This window comes from Phyllobates terribilis, unplaced genomic scaffold (genome assembly GCF_046119375.1).
Source record: "Phyllobates terribilis strain yellow unplaced genomic scaffold, ASM4611937v1 Scaffold_3329__1_contigs__length_82028, whole genome shotgun sequence".
Taxonomy (NCBI): domain Eukaryota; kingdom Metazoa; phylum Chordata; class Amphibia; order Anura; family Dendrobatidae; genus Phyllobates; species Phyllobates terribilis.
The window spans coordinates 27,908-46,184 of NW_027366082.1; the positions used below are offsets into that span (position 1 = coordinate 27,908).

The 18,277-nt window shown below is 62.0% G+C and overlaps 1 protein-coding gene across 1 annotated transcript in view; it reads right to left on the reverse strand.

The window, feature by feature from the left end:
* The window catches only part of DERA (deoxyribose-phosphate aldolase), a 51,415-nt gene that overhangs the window by 4,339 nt on the left and 28,799 nt on the right, over positions 1–18,277 (reverse strand). Inside the window, exons 6-7 of the mRNA XM_073669274.1 lie at positions 10,839–10,967; positions 3,256–3,368 (exon numbers count right to left, since the gene is read on the reverse strand). Coding sequence (XP_073525375.1) covers positions 3,256–3,368; positions 10,839–10,967 — 242 coding nt within the window. The remainder of the gene's footprint in view (positions 1–3,255; positions 3,369–10,838; positions 10,968–18,277) is intronic.

Consider the following 18,277-nt stretch of genomic DNA (forward strand, 5'->3'; position numbering starts at 1 on the left):
CAGGAAAGGCCGCTCCAGGGACCCGCTTCCAGGGACCCGTTCCCAGGAAAGGGCGCTCCGGGGCCCGGGCCCCGCTCCCAGGAAAGGCCGCTCCAGGGACGGGGCCCCGCTCCCAGGAAAGGCCGCTCCAGGGACGGGGCCCCGCTCACAGGAAAGGCCGCTCCAGGGACGGGGCCCCGCTCACAGGAAAGGCCGCTCCAGGGACGGGGCCCCGCTCCCAGGAAAGGCCGCTCCAGGGACGGGGCCCCGCTCCCAGGAAAGGCCGCTCCAGGGACGGGGCCCCGCTCCCAGGAAAGGCCGCTCCAGGGACGGGGCCCCGCTCCCAGGAAAGGCCGCTCCAGGGACGGGGCCCCGCTCCCAGGAAAGGCCGCTCCAGGGACGGGGCACCGCTCCCAGGAAAGGCCGCTCCAGGGATCCGCTCCCAGGAAAGGCCGCTCCAGGCACGGGGCACCGTTCCCAGGAAAGGCCGCTCCAGGCACGGGGCACCGCTCCCAGGACAGGCCGCTCCAGGCACGGGGCACCGCTCCCAGGACAGGCCGCTCCAGGGACCCGCTCCCAGGAAAGGCCGCTCCAGGGCCCCGCTCCCAGGAAAGGCCGCTCCAGGGCCCCGCTCCCAGGAAAGGCCGCTCCAGGGACCCGCTCCCAGGACAGGCCGCTCCAGGGACCCGCTCCCAGGACAGGCCGCTCCAGGGACCCGCTCCCAGGACAGGCCACTCCCGGCACAGGGCCCCGCTCCCAGGACAGGCCACTCCCGGCACAGGGCACCGCTACGCTCCCAGGACAGGCCGCTCCCGGCACAGCACCGCTCCCGGGACAGACCGCTCCCGGCACGGGGCACCGCTCCCAGGACAGGCCGCTCTCGGCACGGGGCACCGCTCCCAGGAAAGGCCGCTCTCGGCACGGGGCACCGCTCCCAGGACAGGTCGCTCTCGGCACGGGGCACCGCTCCCAGGACAGGCCGCTCCCGGTACGGGGCCCCGCTCCCAGGACAGGCCGCTCTCGGCACGGGGCACCGCTCCCAGGACAGGTAGCTCCAGGCACGGGGCACCGCTCCCAGGACAGGCAGCTCCCAGCACGGGGTCCCGCTCCCAGGACAGGCCGCTGCCGGCACGAGGCACCGCTCCCAGGACAGGCCGCTGCCGGCACGGGGCCCCGCTCCCAGGACAGGCCGCTCCAGGCACGGGGCCCCGCTCCCAGGACAGGCCGCTCCCGGCAAGGGGTAACGCTCCCGGCAAGGGGCACCGCTCCCAGGAAAGGCCGCTCCAGGCACGGGGCCCCGCTCCCAGGACAGGCCGCTCCAGGCACGGGGCCCCGCTCCCAGGACAGGCCGCTCCAGGCACGGGGCCCCGCTCCCAGGACAGGCCGCTCCCGGTAAGGGGTACCGCTCCCAGGACAGGCCGCTCCCGACACGGGGCCCCGCTCCCAGCACGGCTCCCCGCTCACAGGACAGGCCTTTCCCTTGCACGGGGCCCCGCTCCCAGGACAGGCCGCTCTTGGCACGGGGTCCCGCTCCCAGGACAGGCCACTCCCGGCACAGGGCCCCGCTCCCAGGACAGGCCGCTTCCGGCACAGGGCACCGCTACGCTCCCAGGACAGGCCGCTCCCGGCACAGGGCACCGCTACGCTCCCAGGACAGGCCGCTCCCGGCACAGGGCACCGCTACGCTCCCAGGACAGGCCGCTCCCGGCACAGCGCACCGCTCCCGGGACAGACCGCTCCCGGCACGGGGCACCGCTCCCAGGACAGGCCGCTCTCGGCACGGGGCACCGCTCCCAGGACAGGTCGCTCTCGGCACGGGGCACCGCTCCCAGGACAGGCCGCTCCCGGTACGGGGCCCCGCTCCCAGGACAGGCCGCTCTCGGCACGGGGCACCGCTCCCAGGACAGGTAGCTCCAGGCACGGGGCACCGCTCCCAGGACAGGCAGCTCCCGGCACGGGGCACCGCTCCCAGGACAGGCAGCTCCCGGCACGGGGTCCCGCTCCCAGGACAGGCCGCTGCCGGCACGAGGCACCGCTCCCAGGACAGGCCGCTGCCGGCACGGGACCCCGCTGCCAGGACAGGCCGCTCCCGGCACGGGGCCCCGCTCCCAGGACAGGCCGCTCCCAGGACAGGCCGCTCCCGGTACGGGGCTCCGCTCCCAGGACAGGCCGCTCCCGGCACGGGGCACCGCTCCCAGGACAGGCCGCTCCCGGCACGGGGCACCGCTCCCAGGACAGGCCGCTCCCGGCACGGGGCCCCGCTCCCAGGACAGGCCGGTCCCAGGACAGGCCGGTCCCGGCACGGATGGCCCGCTCTCAGGACAGGCCGCTCCCGGCACGGGGCCCCGCTCCCAGGACAGGCCGCTCCCGGCACAGGGCCCCGCTCCCAGGACAGGCCGCTCCCGGCACAGGGCCCCGCTCCCAGGACAGGCCGCTCCCGGCACAGGGCCCCGCTCCCAGGACAGGCCGCTCCCGGCACAGGGCCCCGCTCCCAGGACAGGCCGCTCCCGGCACAGGGCCCCGCTCCCAGGACAGGCCGCTCCCGGCACAGGGCCCCGCTCCCAGGACAGGCCGCTCCCGGCACAGGGCCCCGCTCCCAGGACAGGCCGCTCCCGGCACAGGGCCCCGCTCCCAGGACAGGCCGCTCCCGGCACAGGGCCCCGCTCCCAGGACAGGCCGCTCCCGACACAGGGCCCCGCTCCCAGGACAGGCCGCTCCCGGCACAGGGCCCCGCTCTCAGGACAGGCCGCTCCCGGCACAGGGCCCCGCTCCCAGGACAGGCCGCTCCCGGCACAGGGCCCCGCTCCCAGGACAGGCCGCTCCCGGCACAGGGCCCCGCTCCCAGGACAGGCCGCTCCCGGCACAGGGCCCCGCTCCCAGGACAGGCCGCTCCCGGCACAGGGCCCCGCTCCCAGGACAGGCCGCTCCCGGCACAGGGCCCCGCTCCCAGGACAGGCCGCTCCCGGCACAGGGCCCCGCTCCCAGGACAGGCCGCTCCCGGCACAGGGCCCCGCTCCCAGGACAGGCCGCTCCCGGCACGGGGCCCCGCTCCCAGGACAGGCCGCTCCCGGCACGGGGCCCCGCTCCCAGGACAGGCCGCTCCCGGCACGGGGCCCCGCTCCCAGGACAGGCCGCTCCCAGGACAGGCCGCTCCCGGCACAGGGCCCCGCTCCCAGGACAGGCCGCTCCCGGCACAGGGCCCCGCTCCCAGGACAGGCCGCTCCCGGCACAGGGCCCGGCTCCCCCACAGATACAGTTACGTCCAGTACCACTCACCTTGTTGCCCGTCCTCCAGTAGTAGTCACGGATGGCCCGCACCATCACCAAGGCCACCGGGTAGGTGGCGTTCACAGACTCCTTCCCTGTAGATGTTTTGATGAAGTCAGATCCTAAAATACAAGAAAAGTCTGTGCTGATATCAACGATAATGGAGCAGACAGGCGGTGACCACGGGCAGAGGGTGAATATTCACAACAGAGGAGACAGGACTGGCTGCGGGGGGCACTGAAATATCCAAGGACCCCGACCTGTTCACAGCACAGAAAAAAGGAAGACACTGCCTGGAAACAGCAAATACAGAGCGGTCACACTATAGAGCCGTGTACTGTAAGAGCGGTCACACTATAGAGCTCTGTACTGTAAGAGCGGTCACACTATAGAGCCGTGTACTGTAAGAGCGGTCACACTATAGAGCTCTGTACTGTAAGAGCGGTCACACTATAGAGCCGTGTACTGTAAGAGCGGTCACACTATAGAGCTCTGTACTGTAAGAGCGGTCACACTATAGAGCCGTGTACTGTAAGAGCGGTCACACTATAGAGCTCTGTACTGTAAGAGCGGTCACACTATAGAGCTCTGTACTGTAAGAGCGGTCACACTATAGAGCTGTGTACTGTAAGAGCGGTCACACTATAGAGCTGTGTACTGTAAGAGCGGTCACACTATAGAGCCGTGTACTGTAAGAGCGGTCACACTATAGAGCTCTGTACTGTAAGAGCGGTCACACTATAGAGCCGTGTACTGTAAGAGCGGTCACACTATAGAGCTCTGTACTGTAAGAGCGGTCACACTATAGAGCCGTGTACTGTAAGAGCGGTCACACTATAGAGCCGTGTACTGTAAGAGCGGTCACACTATAGAGCTCTGTACTGTAAGAGCGGTCACACTATAGAGCTCTGTACTGTAAGAGCGGTCACACTATAGAGCTCTATGCTGTAAGAGCGGTCACACTATAGAGCTCTGCACTGTAAGAGCGGTCACACTATAGAGCTGTGTACTGTAAGAGCGGTCACGCTATAGAGCTCTGTACTGTAAGAGCGGTCACGCTATAGAGCTCTGTACTGTAAGAGCGGTCACACTATAGAGCCGTGTACTGTAAGAGCGGTCACACTATAGAGCTCTGTACTGTAAGAGCGGTCACACTATAGAGCCGTGTACTGTAAGAGCGGTCACACTATAGAGCCGTGTACTGTAAGAGCGGTCACACTATAGAGCTCTGCACTGTAAGAGCGGTCACACTATAGAGCTGTGTACTGTAAGAGCGGTCACACTATGGAGCTCTGTACTGTAAGAGCGGTCACACTATAGAGCCGTGTACTGTAAGAGCGGTCACGCTATAGAGCCGTGTACTGTAAGAGCGGTCACGCTATAGAGCTGTGTACTGTAAGAGCGGTCACACTATAGAGCTCTGCACTGTAAGAGCGGTCACACTATAGAGCTGTGTACTGTAAGAGCGGTCACACTATAGAGCTGTGTACTGTAAGAGCGGTCACGCTATAGAGCTGTGTACTGTAAGAGCGGTCACGCTATAGAGCTGTGTACTCTAAGAGCGGTCACGCTATAGAGCTGTGTACTCTAAGAGCGGTCACGCTATAGAGCTGTGTACTGTAAGAGCGGTCACACTATAGAGCTGTGTACTGTAAGAGCGGTCACACTATAGAGCTCTGTACTCTAAGAGCGGTCACGCTATAGAGCTCTGTACTGTAAGAGCGGTCACGCTATAGAGCTGTGTACTGTAAGAGCGGTCACGCTATAGAGCTCTGTACTGTAAGAGCGGTCACGCTATAGAGCCCTGTACTGTAAGAGCGGTCACGCTATAGAGCTGTGTACTGTAAGAGCGGTCACACTATAGAGCTGTGTACTGTAAGAGCGGTCACACTATAGAGCTGTGTACTGTAAGAGCGGTCACACTATAGAGCTGTGTACTGTAAGAGCGGTCACACTATAGAGCTCTGTACTCTAAGAGAGGTCACACTATAGAGCTGTGTACTGTAAGAGCGGTCACGCTATAGAGCCCTGTACTGTAAGAGCGGTCACGCTATAGAGCTGTGTACTGTAAGAGCGGTCACACTATAGAGCTCTGTACTCTAAGAGAGGTCACACTATAGAGCTGTGTACTGTAAGAGCGGTCACGCTATAGAGCCCTGTACTGTAAGAGCGGTCACGCTATAGAGCTGTGTACTGTAAGAGCGGTCACACTATAGAGCTGTGTACTGTAAGAGCGGTCACGCTATAGAGCTCTGTACTGTAAGAGCGGTCACGCTATAGAGCTCTGTACTGTAAGAGCGGTCACACTATAGAGCCGTGTACTGTAAGAGCGGTCACGCTATAGAGCCGTGTACTGTAAGAGCGGTCACGCTATAGAGCTCTGTACTGTAAGAGCGGTCACACTATAGAGCTCTGTGCTGTAAGAGCGGTCACACTATAGAGCTGTGTACTGTAAGAGCGGTCACGCTATAGAGCTCTGTACTGTAAGAGCGGTCACGCTATAGAGCTCTGTACTGTAAGAGCGGTCACACTATAGAGCTGTGTACTGTAAGAGCGGTCACGCTATAGAGCTCTGTACTGTAAGAGCGGTCACACTATAGAGCCGTGTACTGTAAGAGCGGTCACGCTATAGAGCCGTGTACTGTAAGAGCGGTCACACTATAGAGCCGTGTACTGTAAGAGCGGTCACACTATAGAGCTCTGTACTGTAAGAGCGGTCACACTATAGAGCTCTGTACTGTAAGAGCGGTCACACTATAGAGCTGTGTACTGTAAGAGCGGTCACACTATAGAGCTGTGTACTGTAAGAGCGGTCACACTATAGAGCTGTGTACTGTAAGAGCAGTCACACTATAGAGCTGTGTACTGTGAGAGCGGTCACACAATAGAGCTGTGTACTGTAAGAGCGGTCACACAATAGAGCTGTGTACTGTAAGAGCGGTCACACTATAGAGCTCTGTACTGTAAGAGCGGTCACACTATAGAGCTGTGTACTGTAAGAGCGGTCACACTATAGAGCTCTGTACTGTAAGAGCGGTCACACTATAGAGCTCTGTACTGTAAGAGAGGTCACACTATAGAGCTCTGTACTGTAAGAGCGGTCACACTATAGAGCTGTGTACTGTAAGAGCGGTCACACTATAGAGCCGTGTACTGTAAGAGCGGTCACACTATAGAGCCGTGTACTGTAAGAGCGGTCACACTATAGAGCCGTGTACTGTAAGAGCGATCACACTATAGAGCCGTGTACTGTAAGAGCGGTCACGCTATAGAGCCGTGTACTGTAAGAGCGGTCACACTATAGAGCCGTGTACTGTAAGAGCGGTCACGCTATAGAGCCGTGTACTGTAAGAGCGGTCACGCTATAGAGCCGTGTACTGTAAGAGCGGTCACGCTATAGAGCCGTGTACTGTAAGAGCGGTCACGCTATAGAGCCGTGTACTGTAAGAGCGGTCACGCTATAGAGCCGTGTACTGTAAGAGCGGTCACGCTATAGAGCCGTGTACTGTAAGAGCGGTCACGCTATAGAGCTGTGTACTGTAAGAGCGGTCACACTATAGAGCCGTGTACTGTAAGAGCGGTCACACTATAGAGCCGTGTACTGTAAGAGCGGTCACACTATAGAGCCGTGTACTGTAAGAGCGGTCACGCTATAGAGCTGTGTACTGTAAGAGCGGTCACACTATAGAGCTCTGTACTCTAAGAGAGGTCACACTATAGAGCTGTGTACTGTAAGAGCGGTCACGCTATAGAGCCCTGTACTGTAAGAGCGGTCACGCTATAGAGCTGTGTACTGTAAGAGCGGTCACACTATAGAGCTGTGTACTGTAAGAGCGGTCACACTATAGAGCCGTGTACTGTAAGAGCGGTCACACTATAGAGCCGTGTACTGTAAGAGCGGTCACACTATGGAGCTCTGTACTGTAAGAGCGGTCACACTATAGAGCCGTGTACTGTAAGAGCGGTCACGCTATAGAGCCGTGTACTGTAAGAGCGGTCACGCTATAGAGCTGTGTACTGTAAGAGCGGTCACACTATAGAGCTCTGCACTGTAAGAGCGGTCACACTATAGAGCTGTGTACTGTAAGAGCGGTCACACTATAGAGCTGTGTACTGTAAGAGCGGTCACGCTATAGAGCTGTGTACTGTAAGAGCGGTCACGCTATAGAGCTGTGTACTCTAAGAGCGGTCACGCTATAGAGCTGTGTACTGTAAGAGCGGTCACACTATAGAGCTGTGTACTGTAAGAGCGGTCACACTATAGAGCTGTGTACTGTAAGAGCGGTCACACTATAGAGCTCTGTACTCTAAGAGCGGTCACGCTATAGAGCTCTGTACTGTAAGAGCGGTCACGCTATAGAGCTGTGTACTGTAAGAGCGGTCACGCTATAGAGCTCTGTACTGTAAGAGCGGTCACGCTATAGAGCCCTGTACTGTAAGAGCGGTCACGCTATAGAGCTGTGTACTGTAAGAGCGGTCACACTATAGAGCTGTGTACTGTAAGAGCGGTCACACTATAGAGCTGTGTACTGTAAGAGCGGTCACACTATAGAGCTCTGTACTCTAAGAGAGGTCACACTATAGAGCTGTGTACTGTAAGAGCGGTCACGCTATAGAGCCCTGTACTGTAAGAGCGGTCACGCTATAGAGCTGTGTACTGTAAGAGCGGTCACACTATAGAGCTCTGTACTCTAAGAGAGGTCACACTATAGAGCTGTGTACTGTAAGAGCGGTCACGCTATAGAGCCCTGTACTGTAAGAGCGGTCACGCTATAGAGCTGTGTACTGTAAGAGCGGTCACACTATAGAGCTGTGTACTGTAAGAGCGGTCACGCTATAGAGCTCTGTACTGTAAGAGCGGTCACGCTATAGAGCTCTGTACTGTAAGAGCGGTCACACTATAGAGCCGTGTACTGTAAGAGCGGTCACGCTATAGAGCCGTGTACTGTAAGAGCGGTCACACTATAGAGCCGTGTACTGTAAGAGCGGTCACACTATAGAGCTGTGTACTGTAAGAGCGGTCACACTATAGAGCTCTGTACTGTAAGAGCGGTCACGCTATAGAGCTGTGTACTGTAAGAGCGGTCACGCTATAGAGCTGTGTACTGTAAGAGCGGTCACGCTATAGAGCTGTGTACTGTAAGAGCGGTCACACTATAGAGCTCTGTACTGTAAGAGCGGTCACACTATAGAGCTGTGTACTGTAAGAGCGGTCACACTATAGAGCTCTGTACTGTAAGAGCGGTCACACTATAGAGCTGTGTACTGTAAGAGCGGTCACACTATAGAGCTGTGTACTGTAAGAGCGGTCACACTATAGAGCTGTGTACTGTAAGAGCGGTCACACTATAGAGCTCTGTACTGTAAGAGCGGTCACACTATAGAGCTCTGTACTGTAAGAGCGGTCACACTATAGAGCTCTGTACTGTAAGAGCGGTCACACTATAGAGCTGTGTACTGTAAGAGCGGTCACACTATAGAGCTGTGTACTGTAAGAGCGGTCACACTATAGAGCTGTGTACTGTAAGAGCGGTCACACTATAGAGCTCTGTACTGTAAGAGCGGTCACACTATAGAGCTCTGTACTGTAAGAGCGGTCACACTATAGAGCTCTGTACTGTAAGAGCGGTCACACTATAGAGCTGTGTACTGTAAGAGCGGTCACACTATAGAGCTGTGTACTGTAAGAGCGGTCACACTATAGAGCCGTGTACTGTAAGAGCGGTCACACTATAGAGCCGTGTACTGTAAGAGCGGTCACACTATAGAGCCGTGTACTGTAAGAGCGGTCACACTATAGAGCCGTGTACTGTAAGAGCGGTCACACTATAGAGCCGTGTACTGTAAGAGCGGTCACACTATAGAGCTGTGTACTGTAAGAGCGGTCACACTATAGAGCTCTGTACTGTAAGAGCAGTCACACTATAGAGCTGTGTACTGTAAGAGCGGTCACACTATAGAGCTGTGTACTGTAAGAGCGGTCACACTATAGAGCTCTGTACTGTAAGAGAGGTCACACTATAGAGCTGTGTACTGTAAGAGCGGTCACACTATAGAGCTCTGTACTGTAAGAGCGGTCACACTATAGAGCTGTGTACTGTAAGAGCGGTCACACTATAGAGCTCTGCACTGTAAGAGCGGTCACACTATAGAGCTGTGTACTGTAAGAGCGGTCACACTATAGAGCTGTGTACTGTAAGAGCGGTCACACTATAGAGCTGTGTACTGTAAGAGCGGTCACACTATAGAGCTGTGTACTGTAAGAGCGGTCACACTACAGAGCTGTGTACTGTAAGAGCGGTCACACTATAGAGCCGTGTACTGTAAGAGCGGTCACACTATAGAGCCGTGTACTGTAAGAGCGGTCACACTATAGAGCCGTGTACTGTAAGAGCGGTCACACTATAGAGCCGTGTACTGTAAGAGCGGTCACACTATAGAGCCGTGTACTGTAAGAGCGGTCACACTATAGAGCCGTGTACTGTAAGAGCGGTCACACTATAGAGCTGTGTACTGTAAGAGCGGTCACACTATAGAGCTGTGTACTGTAAGAGCGGTCACACTATAGAGCTGTGTACTGTAAGAGCGGTCACACTATAGAGCTCTGTACTGTAACAGCGGACCCCCGCAACCCCCCCTTCCCAGACAGAGGGGCAACGGACCTCCGCATCCCCCCCTTCCCGGACAGAGGGGCAACGGACCTCCGCATCCCCCCCTTCCCGGACAGAGGGGCAACGGACCTCCGCATCCCCCCTTCCCGGACAGAGGGGCAACGGACCTCCGCATCCTCCCTTCCCGGACAGAGGGACAACGGACCTCTGCATCCCCCCCTTCCCGGACAGAGGGGCAATGGACCTCCGCATCCCCCCCTTCCCGGACAGAGGGGCAATGGACCTCCTCAATCCCCCCCTTCCCGGACAGAGGGGCAACGGACCTCCGCATCCCCCCCTTCCCGGACAGAGGGGCAACGGACCTCCGCATCCCCCCCTTCCCGGACAGAGGGGCAACGGACCTCCGCATCCCCCCCTTCCCAGACAGAGGGGCAAAGGACCTCCGCATCCCCCCCTTCCCAGACAGAGGGGCAAAGGACCTCCGCATCCCCCCCTTCCCGGACAGAGGGGCAACTGACCTCCGCATCCCCCCCTTCCCGGACAGAGGGGCAACGGACCTCCGAATCCCCCCCTTCCCGGACAGAGGGGCAACGGACCTCCGAATCCCCCCCTTCCCGGACAGAGGGGCAACGGACCTCCGCATCCCCCCCTTCCCGGACACAGGGTCAACGGACCTCCGCATCCCCCCCTTCCCAGACAGAAGGGCGATGGACCTCCGCATCCCCCCCTTCCCGGACAGAGGGGCAACAGACCTCCGCATCCCCCCCTTCCCAGACAGAAGGGCGATGGACCTCCGCAAACCCCCCCTTCCCGGACAGAGTGGTAGTCCTTCCACTTTTGGAGAAGATCCCTGCAGTCACGTGGACCTGAGAAGGCTCCTGAGGCCGCAGCCATGAGGTCCGTGCATTATTCGGCCAGCGACCTCCGGCATCGGCCATGTTTGTCTGCACAGGTCCAGTGACAGAGCGGCTCGACACTTACCGGCCATCATGGCCACCAGGCTGGCCTTGTACACATTGGTGAGGGAGCCGAGCTCTCCGGTGCCCAGGATGGTCTTCATGTGCGACTCTCCACACGCCTCGCGGAGCAACCGGATCTCCTCATACAGCTCTAGAGGGAAGGACAAGAAGGCGTTAAGTCCCCACTGTACCACCAGGACCACAGGACGAGTCCCCGCTGCAACACCATGACCACAGGACGAGTCCCCGCTGCGCCACTAGGACCACAGGACGAGTCCCCGCTGCAACACCATGACCACAGGACGAGTCCCCGCTGTGCCACTAGGACCACAGGACGAGTCCCCACTGTACCACCAGGACCACAGGACGAGTCCCCGCTGCAACACCATGACCACAGGACGAGTCCCCGCTGCGCCACTAGGACCACAGGACGAGTCCCCGCTGCAACACCATGACCACAGGACGAGTCCCCGCTGTGCCACTAGGACCACAGGACGAGTCCCCACTGTACCACCAGGACCACAGGACGAGTCCCCGCTGCAACACCATGACCACAGGACGAGTCCCCGCTGCGCCACTAGGACCACAGGACGAGTCCCCGCTGCAACACCATGACCACAGGACGAGTCCCCGCTGTGCCACTAGGACCACAGGACGAGTCCCCACTGTACCACCAGGACCACAGGACGAGTCCCCGCTGCAACACCATGACCACAGGACGAGTCCCCGCTGCGCCACTAGGACCACAGGACGAGTCCCCGCTGTGCCACTAGGACCACAGGACGAGTCCCCGCTGTGCCACTAGGACCACAGGACGAGTCCCCGCTGCAACACCATGACCACAGGACGAGTCCCCGCTGTGCCACTAGGACCACAGGACGAGTCCCCACTGTACCACCAGGACCACAGGACGAGTCCCCGCTGTACCACCAGGACCACAGGACGAGTCCCCGCTGTGCCACCAGGACCACAGGACGAGTCCCCGCTGCAACACCAGGACCACAGGACGAGTCCCCGCTGCGCCACTAGGACCACAGGACGAATCCCCGCTGTACCACCAGGACCACAGGACGAGTCCCCGCTGTGCCACCAGGACCACAGGACGAGTCCCCGCTGCAACACCATGACCAGAGGACGAGTCCCCGCTGCACCACCAGGACCACAGGACGAGTCCCACTGTACCACCAGGACCACAGGACGAGTCCCCGCTGCAACACCATGACCACAGGACGAGTCCCCGCTGCACCACCAGGACCACAGGACGAGTCCCCGCTGCACCACTAGGACCACAGGACGAGTCCCCGCTGCGCCACTAGGACCACAGGACGAGTCCCCACTGTACCACCAGGACCACAGGACGAGTCCCCGCTGCACCACTAGGACCACAGGACGAGTCCCCGCTGCACCACCAGGACCACAGGACGAGTCCCCGCTGCACCACCAGGACCACAGGACGAGTCCCCGCTACGCCACTAGGACCACAGGACGAGTCCCCACTGTACCACCAGGACCACAGGACGAGTCCCCGCTGCACCACTAGGACCACAGGACGAGTCCCCGCTGTACCACCAGGACCACAGGACGAGTCCCCGCTGCACCACTAGGACCACAGGACGAGTCCCCACTGTACCACCAGGACCACAGGACGAGTCCCCACTGTACCACCAGGACCACAGGACGAGTCCCCACTGTACCACCAGGACCACAGGACGAGTCCCCGCTGTACCACCAGGACCACAGGACGAGTCCCCGATGCAACACCATGACCACAGGACGAGTCCCCGCTGCGCCACTAGCACCACAGGACGAGTCCCCGCTGTGCCACTAGGACCACAGGACGAGTCCCCACTGTACCACCAGGACCACAGGACGAGTCCCCGCTGTACCACCAGGACCACAGGACGAGTCCCCGCTGTGCCACCAGGACGAGTCCCCGCTGTGCCACCAGGACCACAGGACGAGTCCCCGCTGCAACACCAGGACCACAGGACGAGTCCCCGCTGCGCCACTAGGACCACAGGACGAATCCCCGCTGTGCCACCAGGACCACAGGACGAGTCCCCGCTGTGCCACCAGGACCACAGGACGAGTCCCCGCTGTGCCACCAGGACCACAGGACGAGTCCCCGCTGTGCCACCAGGACCACAGGACGAGTCCCCGCTGTGCCACCAGGACCACAGGACGAGTCCCCGCTGTGCCACCAGGACCACAGGACGAGTCCCCGCTGTGCCACCAGGACCACAGGACGAGTCCCCGCTGTGCCACCAGGACCACAGGACGAGTCCCCGCTGTGCCACCAGGACCACAGGACGAGTCCCCGCTGCAACACCATGACCACAGGACGAGTCCCCACTGTGCCACTAGCACCACAGGACGAGTCCCCGCTGTGCCACTAGGACCACAGGACGAGTCCCCACTGTACCACCAGGACCACAGGACGAGTCCCCGCTGTACCACCAGGACCACAGGACGAGTCCCCGCTGTGCCACCAGGACGAGTCCCCGCTGTGCCACCAGGACCACAGGACGAGTCCCCGCTGCAACACCAGGACCACAGGACGAGTCCCCGCTGCGCCACTAGGACCACAGGACGAATCCCCGCTGTGCCACCAGGACCACAGGACGAGTCCCCGCTGTGCCACCAGGACCACAGGACGAGTCCCCGCTGTGCCACCAGGACCACAGGACGAGTCCCCGCTGTGCCACCAGGACCACAGGACGAGTCCCCGCTGTGCCACCAGGACCACAGGACGAGTCCCCGCTGTGCCACCAGGACCACAGGACGAGTCCCCGCTGTGCCACCAGGACCACAGGACGAGTCCCCGCTGTGCCACCAGGACCACAGGACGAGTCCCCGCTGTGCCACCAGGACCACAGGACGAGTCCCCGCTGCAACACCATGACCACAGGACGAGTCCCCGCTGTGCCACCAGGACCACAGGACGAGTCCCCGCTGTGCCACCAGGACCACAGACAGGACGAGTCCCCGCTGTGCCACCAGGACCACAGGACGAGTCCCCGCTGTGCCACCAGGACCACAGGACGAGTCCCCGCTGTGCCACCAGGACCACAGGACGAGTCCCCGCTGTGCCACCAGGACCACAGGACGAGTCCCCGCTGTGCCACCAGGACCACAGGACGAGTCCCCGCTGTGCCACCAGGACCACAGGACGAGTCCCCGCTGTGCCACCAGGACCACAGGACGAGTCCCCGCTGTGCCACCAGGACCACAGGACGAGTCCCCGCTGTGCCACCAGGACCACAGGACGAGTCCCCGCTGTGCCACCAGGACCACAGGACGAGTCCCCGCTGTGCCACCAGGACCACAGACAGGACGAGTCCCCGCTGCGCCACCAGGACCACAGGACGAGTCCACGCTGTGCCACCAGGACCACAGACAGGACAAGTCCCCGCTGTGCCAGCAGTACCACAGGACGAGTCCCCGCTGTGCCACCAGGACCACAGACAGGACAAGTCCCCGCTGTGCCACCAGAACCACAGGACGAGACCCCGCTGTGCCACCAGGACCACAGGACGAGTCCCCGCTGTGCCACCAGGACCAGAGACAGGACGAGACCCCGCTATGCCACCAGGACCACAGGACGAGTCCCCGCTGTGCCACCACGACCACAGGACGAGTCCCCGCTGTGCCACCAGGACCACAGGACGAGTCCCCGCTGTGCCACCAGGACCACAGGACGAGTCCCCGCTGTGCCACCAGGACCACAGGACGAGTCCCCGCTGTGCCACCAGGACCACAGGACGAGTCCTCGCTGCGCCACCAGGACCACAGGACGAGTCCCAGCTGCGCCACCAGGACCACAGGACGAGTCCCCGCTGTGCCACCAGGACGAGTCCCCGCTGTGCCACCAGGACCACAGGATGAGTCCCCGCTGTGCCACCAGGACCACAGGACGAGTCCCCGCTGTGCCATCAGGACCACAGGACGAGTCCCCGTTGTGCAACCAGGACCACAGGACGAGTCCCCACTGTGCCAGCAGAACCACAGGACGAGTCCCCGCTGTGCCAGCAGGACCACAGACAGGACGGGTCCCCGCTGTGCCACCAGGACCACAGGACGAGTCCCCACTGTGCCACCAGGACCACAGGACGAGTCCCCACTGTGCCACCAGGACCACAGGACGAGTCCCCGCTGCGCCACTAGGACCACAGGACGAATCCCCGCTGTGCCACCAGGACGAGTCCCCGCTGTGCCACCAGGACCACAGGACGAGTCCCCGCTGTGCCACCAGGACCACAGGACGAGTCCCCGCTGTGCCACCAGGACCACAGGACGAGTCCCCGCTGTGCCACCAGGACCACAGGACGAGTCCCCGCTGTGCCACCAGGACCACAGGACGAGTCCCCGCTGTGCCACCAGGACCACAGGACGAGTCCCCGCTGTGCCACCAGGACCACAGGACGAGTCCCCGCTGTGCCACCAGGACCACAGGACGAGTCCCCGCTGTGCCACCAGGACCACAGGACGAGTCCCCGCTGCAACACCATGACCACAGGACGAGTCCCCGCTGCACCACCAGGACCACAGGATGAGTCCCCGCTGTACCACCAGGACCACAGGACGAGTCCCCGCTGCAACACCATGACCACAGGACGAGTCCCCGCTGCACCACCAGGACCACAGGACGAGTCCCCGCTGCACCACCAGGACCACAGGACGAGTCCCCGCTGCACCACTAGGACCACAGGACGAGTCCCCGCTGCGCCACTAGGACCACAGGACGAGTCCCCACTGTACCACCAGGACCACAGGACGAGTCCCCGCTGCACCACTAGGACCACAGGACGAGTCCCCACTGCACCACCAGGACCACAGGACGAGTCCCCGCTGCACCACCAGGACCACAGGACGAGTCCCCGCTACGCCACTAGGACCACAGGACGAGTCCCCACTGTACCACCAGGTCCACAGGACGAGTCCCCGCTGCACCACTAGGACCACAGGACGAGTCCCCGCTGTACCACCAGGACCACAGGACGAGTCCCCGCTGCACCACTAGGACCACAGGACGAGTCCCCACTGTACCACCAGGACCACAGGACGAGTTCCCACTGTACCACCAGGACCACAGGACGAGTCCCCGCTGTACCACCAGGACCACAGGACGAGCCCCCGCTGCGCCACCAGGACCACAGACAGGACGGGTCCCCACTGTGCCACCAGGACCACAGGACGAGTCCCCACTGTGCCACCAGGACCACAGGACGAGTCCCCACTGTGCCACCAGGACCACAGGACGAGTCCCCGCTGTGCCACCAGGACCACAGACAGGACGAGTCCCCGCTGTGCCACCAGGACCACAGGACGAGTCCCCGCTGTGCCACCAGGACCACAGGACGAGTCCCCGCTGTGCAACCAGGACCACAGGACGAGTCCCCGCTGTGCCACCAGGACCACAGGACGAGTCCCCGCTGTGCCACCAGGACCACAGGACGAGTCCCCGCTGTGCCACCAGGACCACAGGACGAGTCCCCGCTGTGCCACCAGGACCACAGGACGAGTCCCCGCTGTGCCACCAGGACCACAGGACGAGTCCCCGCTGTGCCACCAGGACCACAGGACGAGTCCCCGCTGTGCCACCAGGACCACAGGACGAGTCCCCGCTGTGCCACCAGGACCACAGGACGAGTCCCCGCTGTGCCACCAGGACCACAGGACGAGTCCCCGCTGTGCCACCAGGACCACAGGACGAGTCCCCGCTGTGCCACCAGGACCACAGGACGAGTCCCCGCTGTGCCACCAGGACCACAGACAGGACGAGTCCCCGCTGCGCCACCAGGACCACAGGACGAGTCCACGCTGTGCCACCAGGACCACAGACAGGACAAGTCCCCGCTGTGCCAGCAGTACCACAGGACGAGTCCCCGCTGTGCCACCAGGACCACAGACAGGACAAGTCCCCGCTGTGCCACCAGAACCACAGGACGAGACCCCGCTGTGCCACCAGGACCACAGGACGAGTCCCCGCTGTGCCACCAGGACCAGAGACAGGACGAGACCCCGCTATGCCACCAGGACCACAGGACGAGTCCCCGCTGTGCCACCACGACCACAGGACGAGTCCCCGCTGTGCCACCAGGACCACAGGACGAGTCCCCGCTGTGCCACCAGGACCACAGGACGAGTCCCCGCTGTGCCACCAGGACCACAGGACGAGTCCCCGCTGTGCCACCAGGACCACAGGACGAGTCCCCGCTGTGCCACCAGGACCACAGGACGAGTCCCCGCTGCGCCACCAGGACCACAGGACGAGTCCCAGCTGCGCCACCAGGACCACAGGACGAGTCCCCGCTGTGCCACGAGGACGAGTCCCCGCTGTGCCACCAGGACCACAGGATGAGTCCCCGCTGTGCCACCAGGACCACAGGACGAGTCCCCGCTGTGCCACCAGGACCACAGGACGAGTCCCCGCTGTGCCACCAGGACCACAGGACGAGTCCCCACTGTGCCAGCAGAACCACAGGACGAGTCCCCGCTGTGCCACCAGGACCACAGACAGGACGGGTCCCCGCTGTGCCACCAGGACCACAGGACGAGACCCCACTGTGCCACCAGGACCACAGGACGAGTCCCCACTGTGCCACCAGGACCACAGGACGAGTCCCCACTGTGCCACCAGGACCACAGGACGAGTCCCCGCTGTGCCACCAGGACCACAGGACGAGTCCCCCCTGTGCCACCAGGACCACAGGACGAGTCCCCGCTGTGCCAGAAGGACCACAGGACAAGTCCCCGATGTGCTACCAGGACCACAGGACGAGTCCCCGCTGTGCCAGAAGGACCACAGGACGAGTCCCCGCTGTGCCAGAAGGACCACAGGACGAGTCCCCGCTGTGCCACCAGGACGAGTCCCCACTGTGACAGAAGGACCACAGGACTCGACCAGGACCACAGGACGAGTCCCCGCTGTGCAACCAGGACCACAGGACGAGTCAACACTGTGCCAGCAGAACCACAGGACGAGTCCCCGCTGTGCCACCAGGACCACAGACAGGACGGGTCCCCGCTGTGCCACCAGGACCACAGACAGGACGGGTCCCCGCTGTGCCACCAGGACCACAGACAGGACGGGTCCCCGCTGTGCCACCAGGACCACAGGACGAGTCCCCACTGTGCCACCAGGACCACAGGACGAGTCCCCACTGTGCCACCAGGACCACAGGACGAGTCCCCACTGTGCCACCAGAACCACAGGACGAGTCCCCACTGTGCCACCAGAACTACAGACAGGACGAGTCCCCGCTGTGCCACCAGGACCACAGGACGAGTCCCCGCTGTGCCACCAGGACGAGTCCCCGCTGTGCCACCAGGACCACAGGACGAGTCCCCGCTGTGCCACCAGGACCACAGGACGAGTCCCCGCTGTGCCACCAGGACCACAGACAGGACAAGTCCCCGCTGTGCCACCAGAACCACAGGACGAGTCCCCGCTGTGCCACC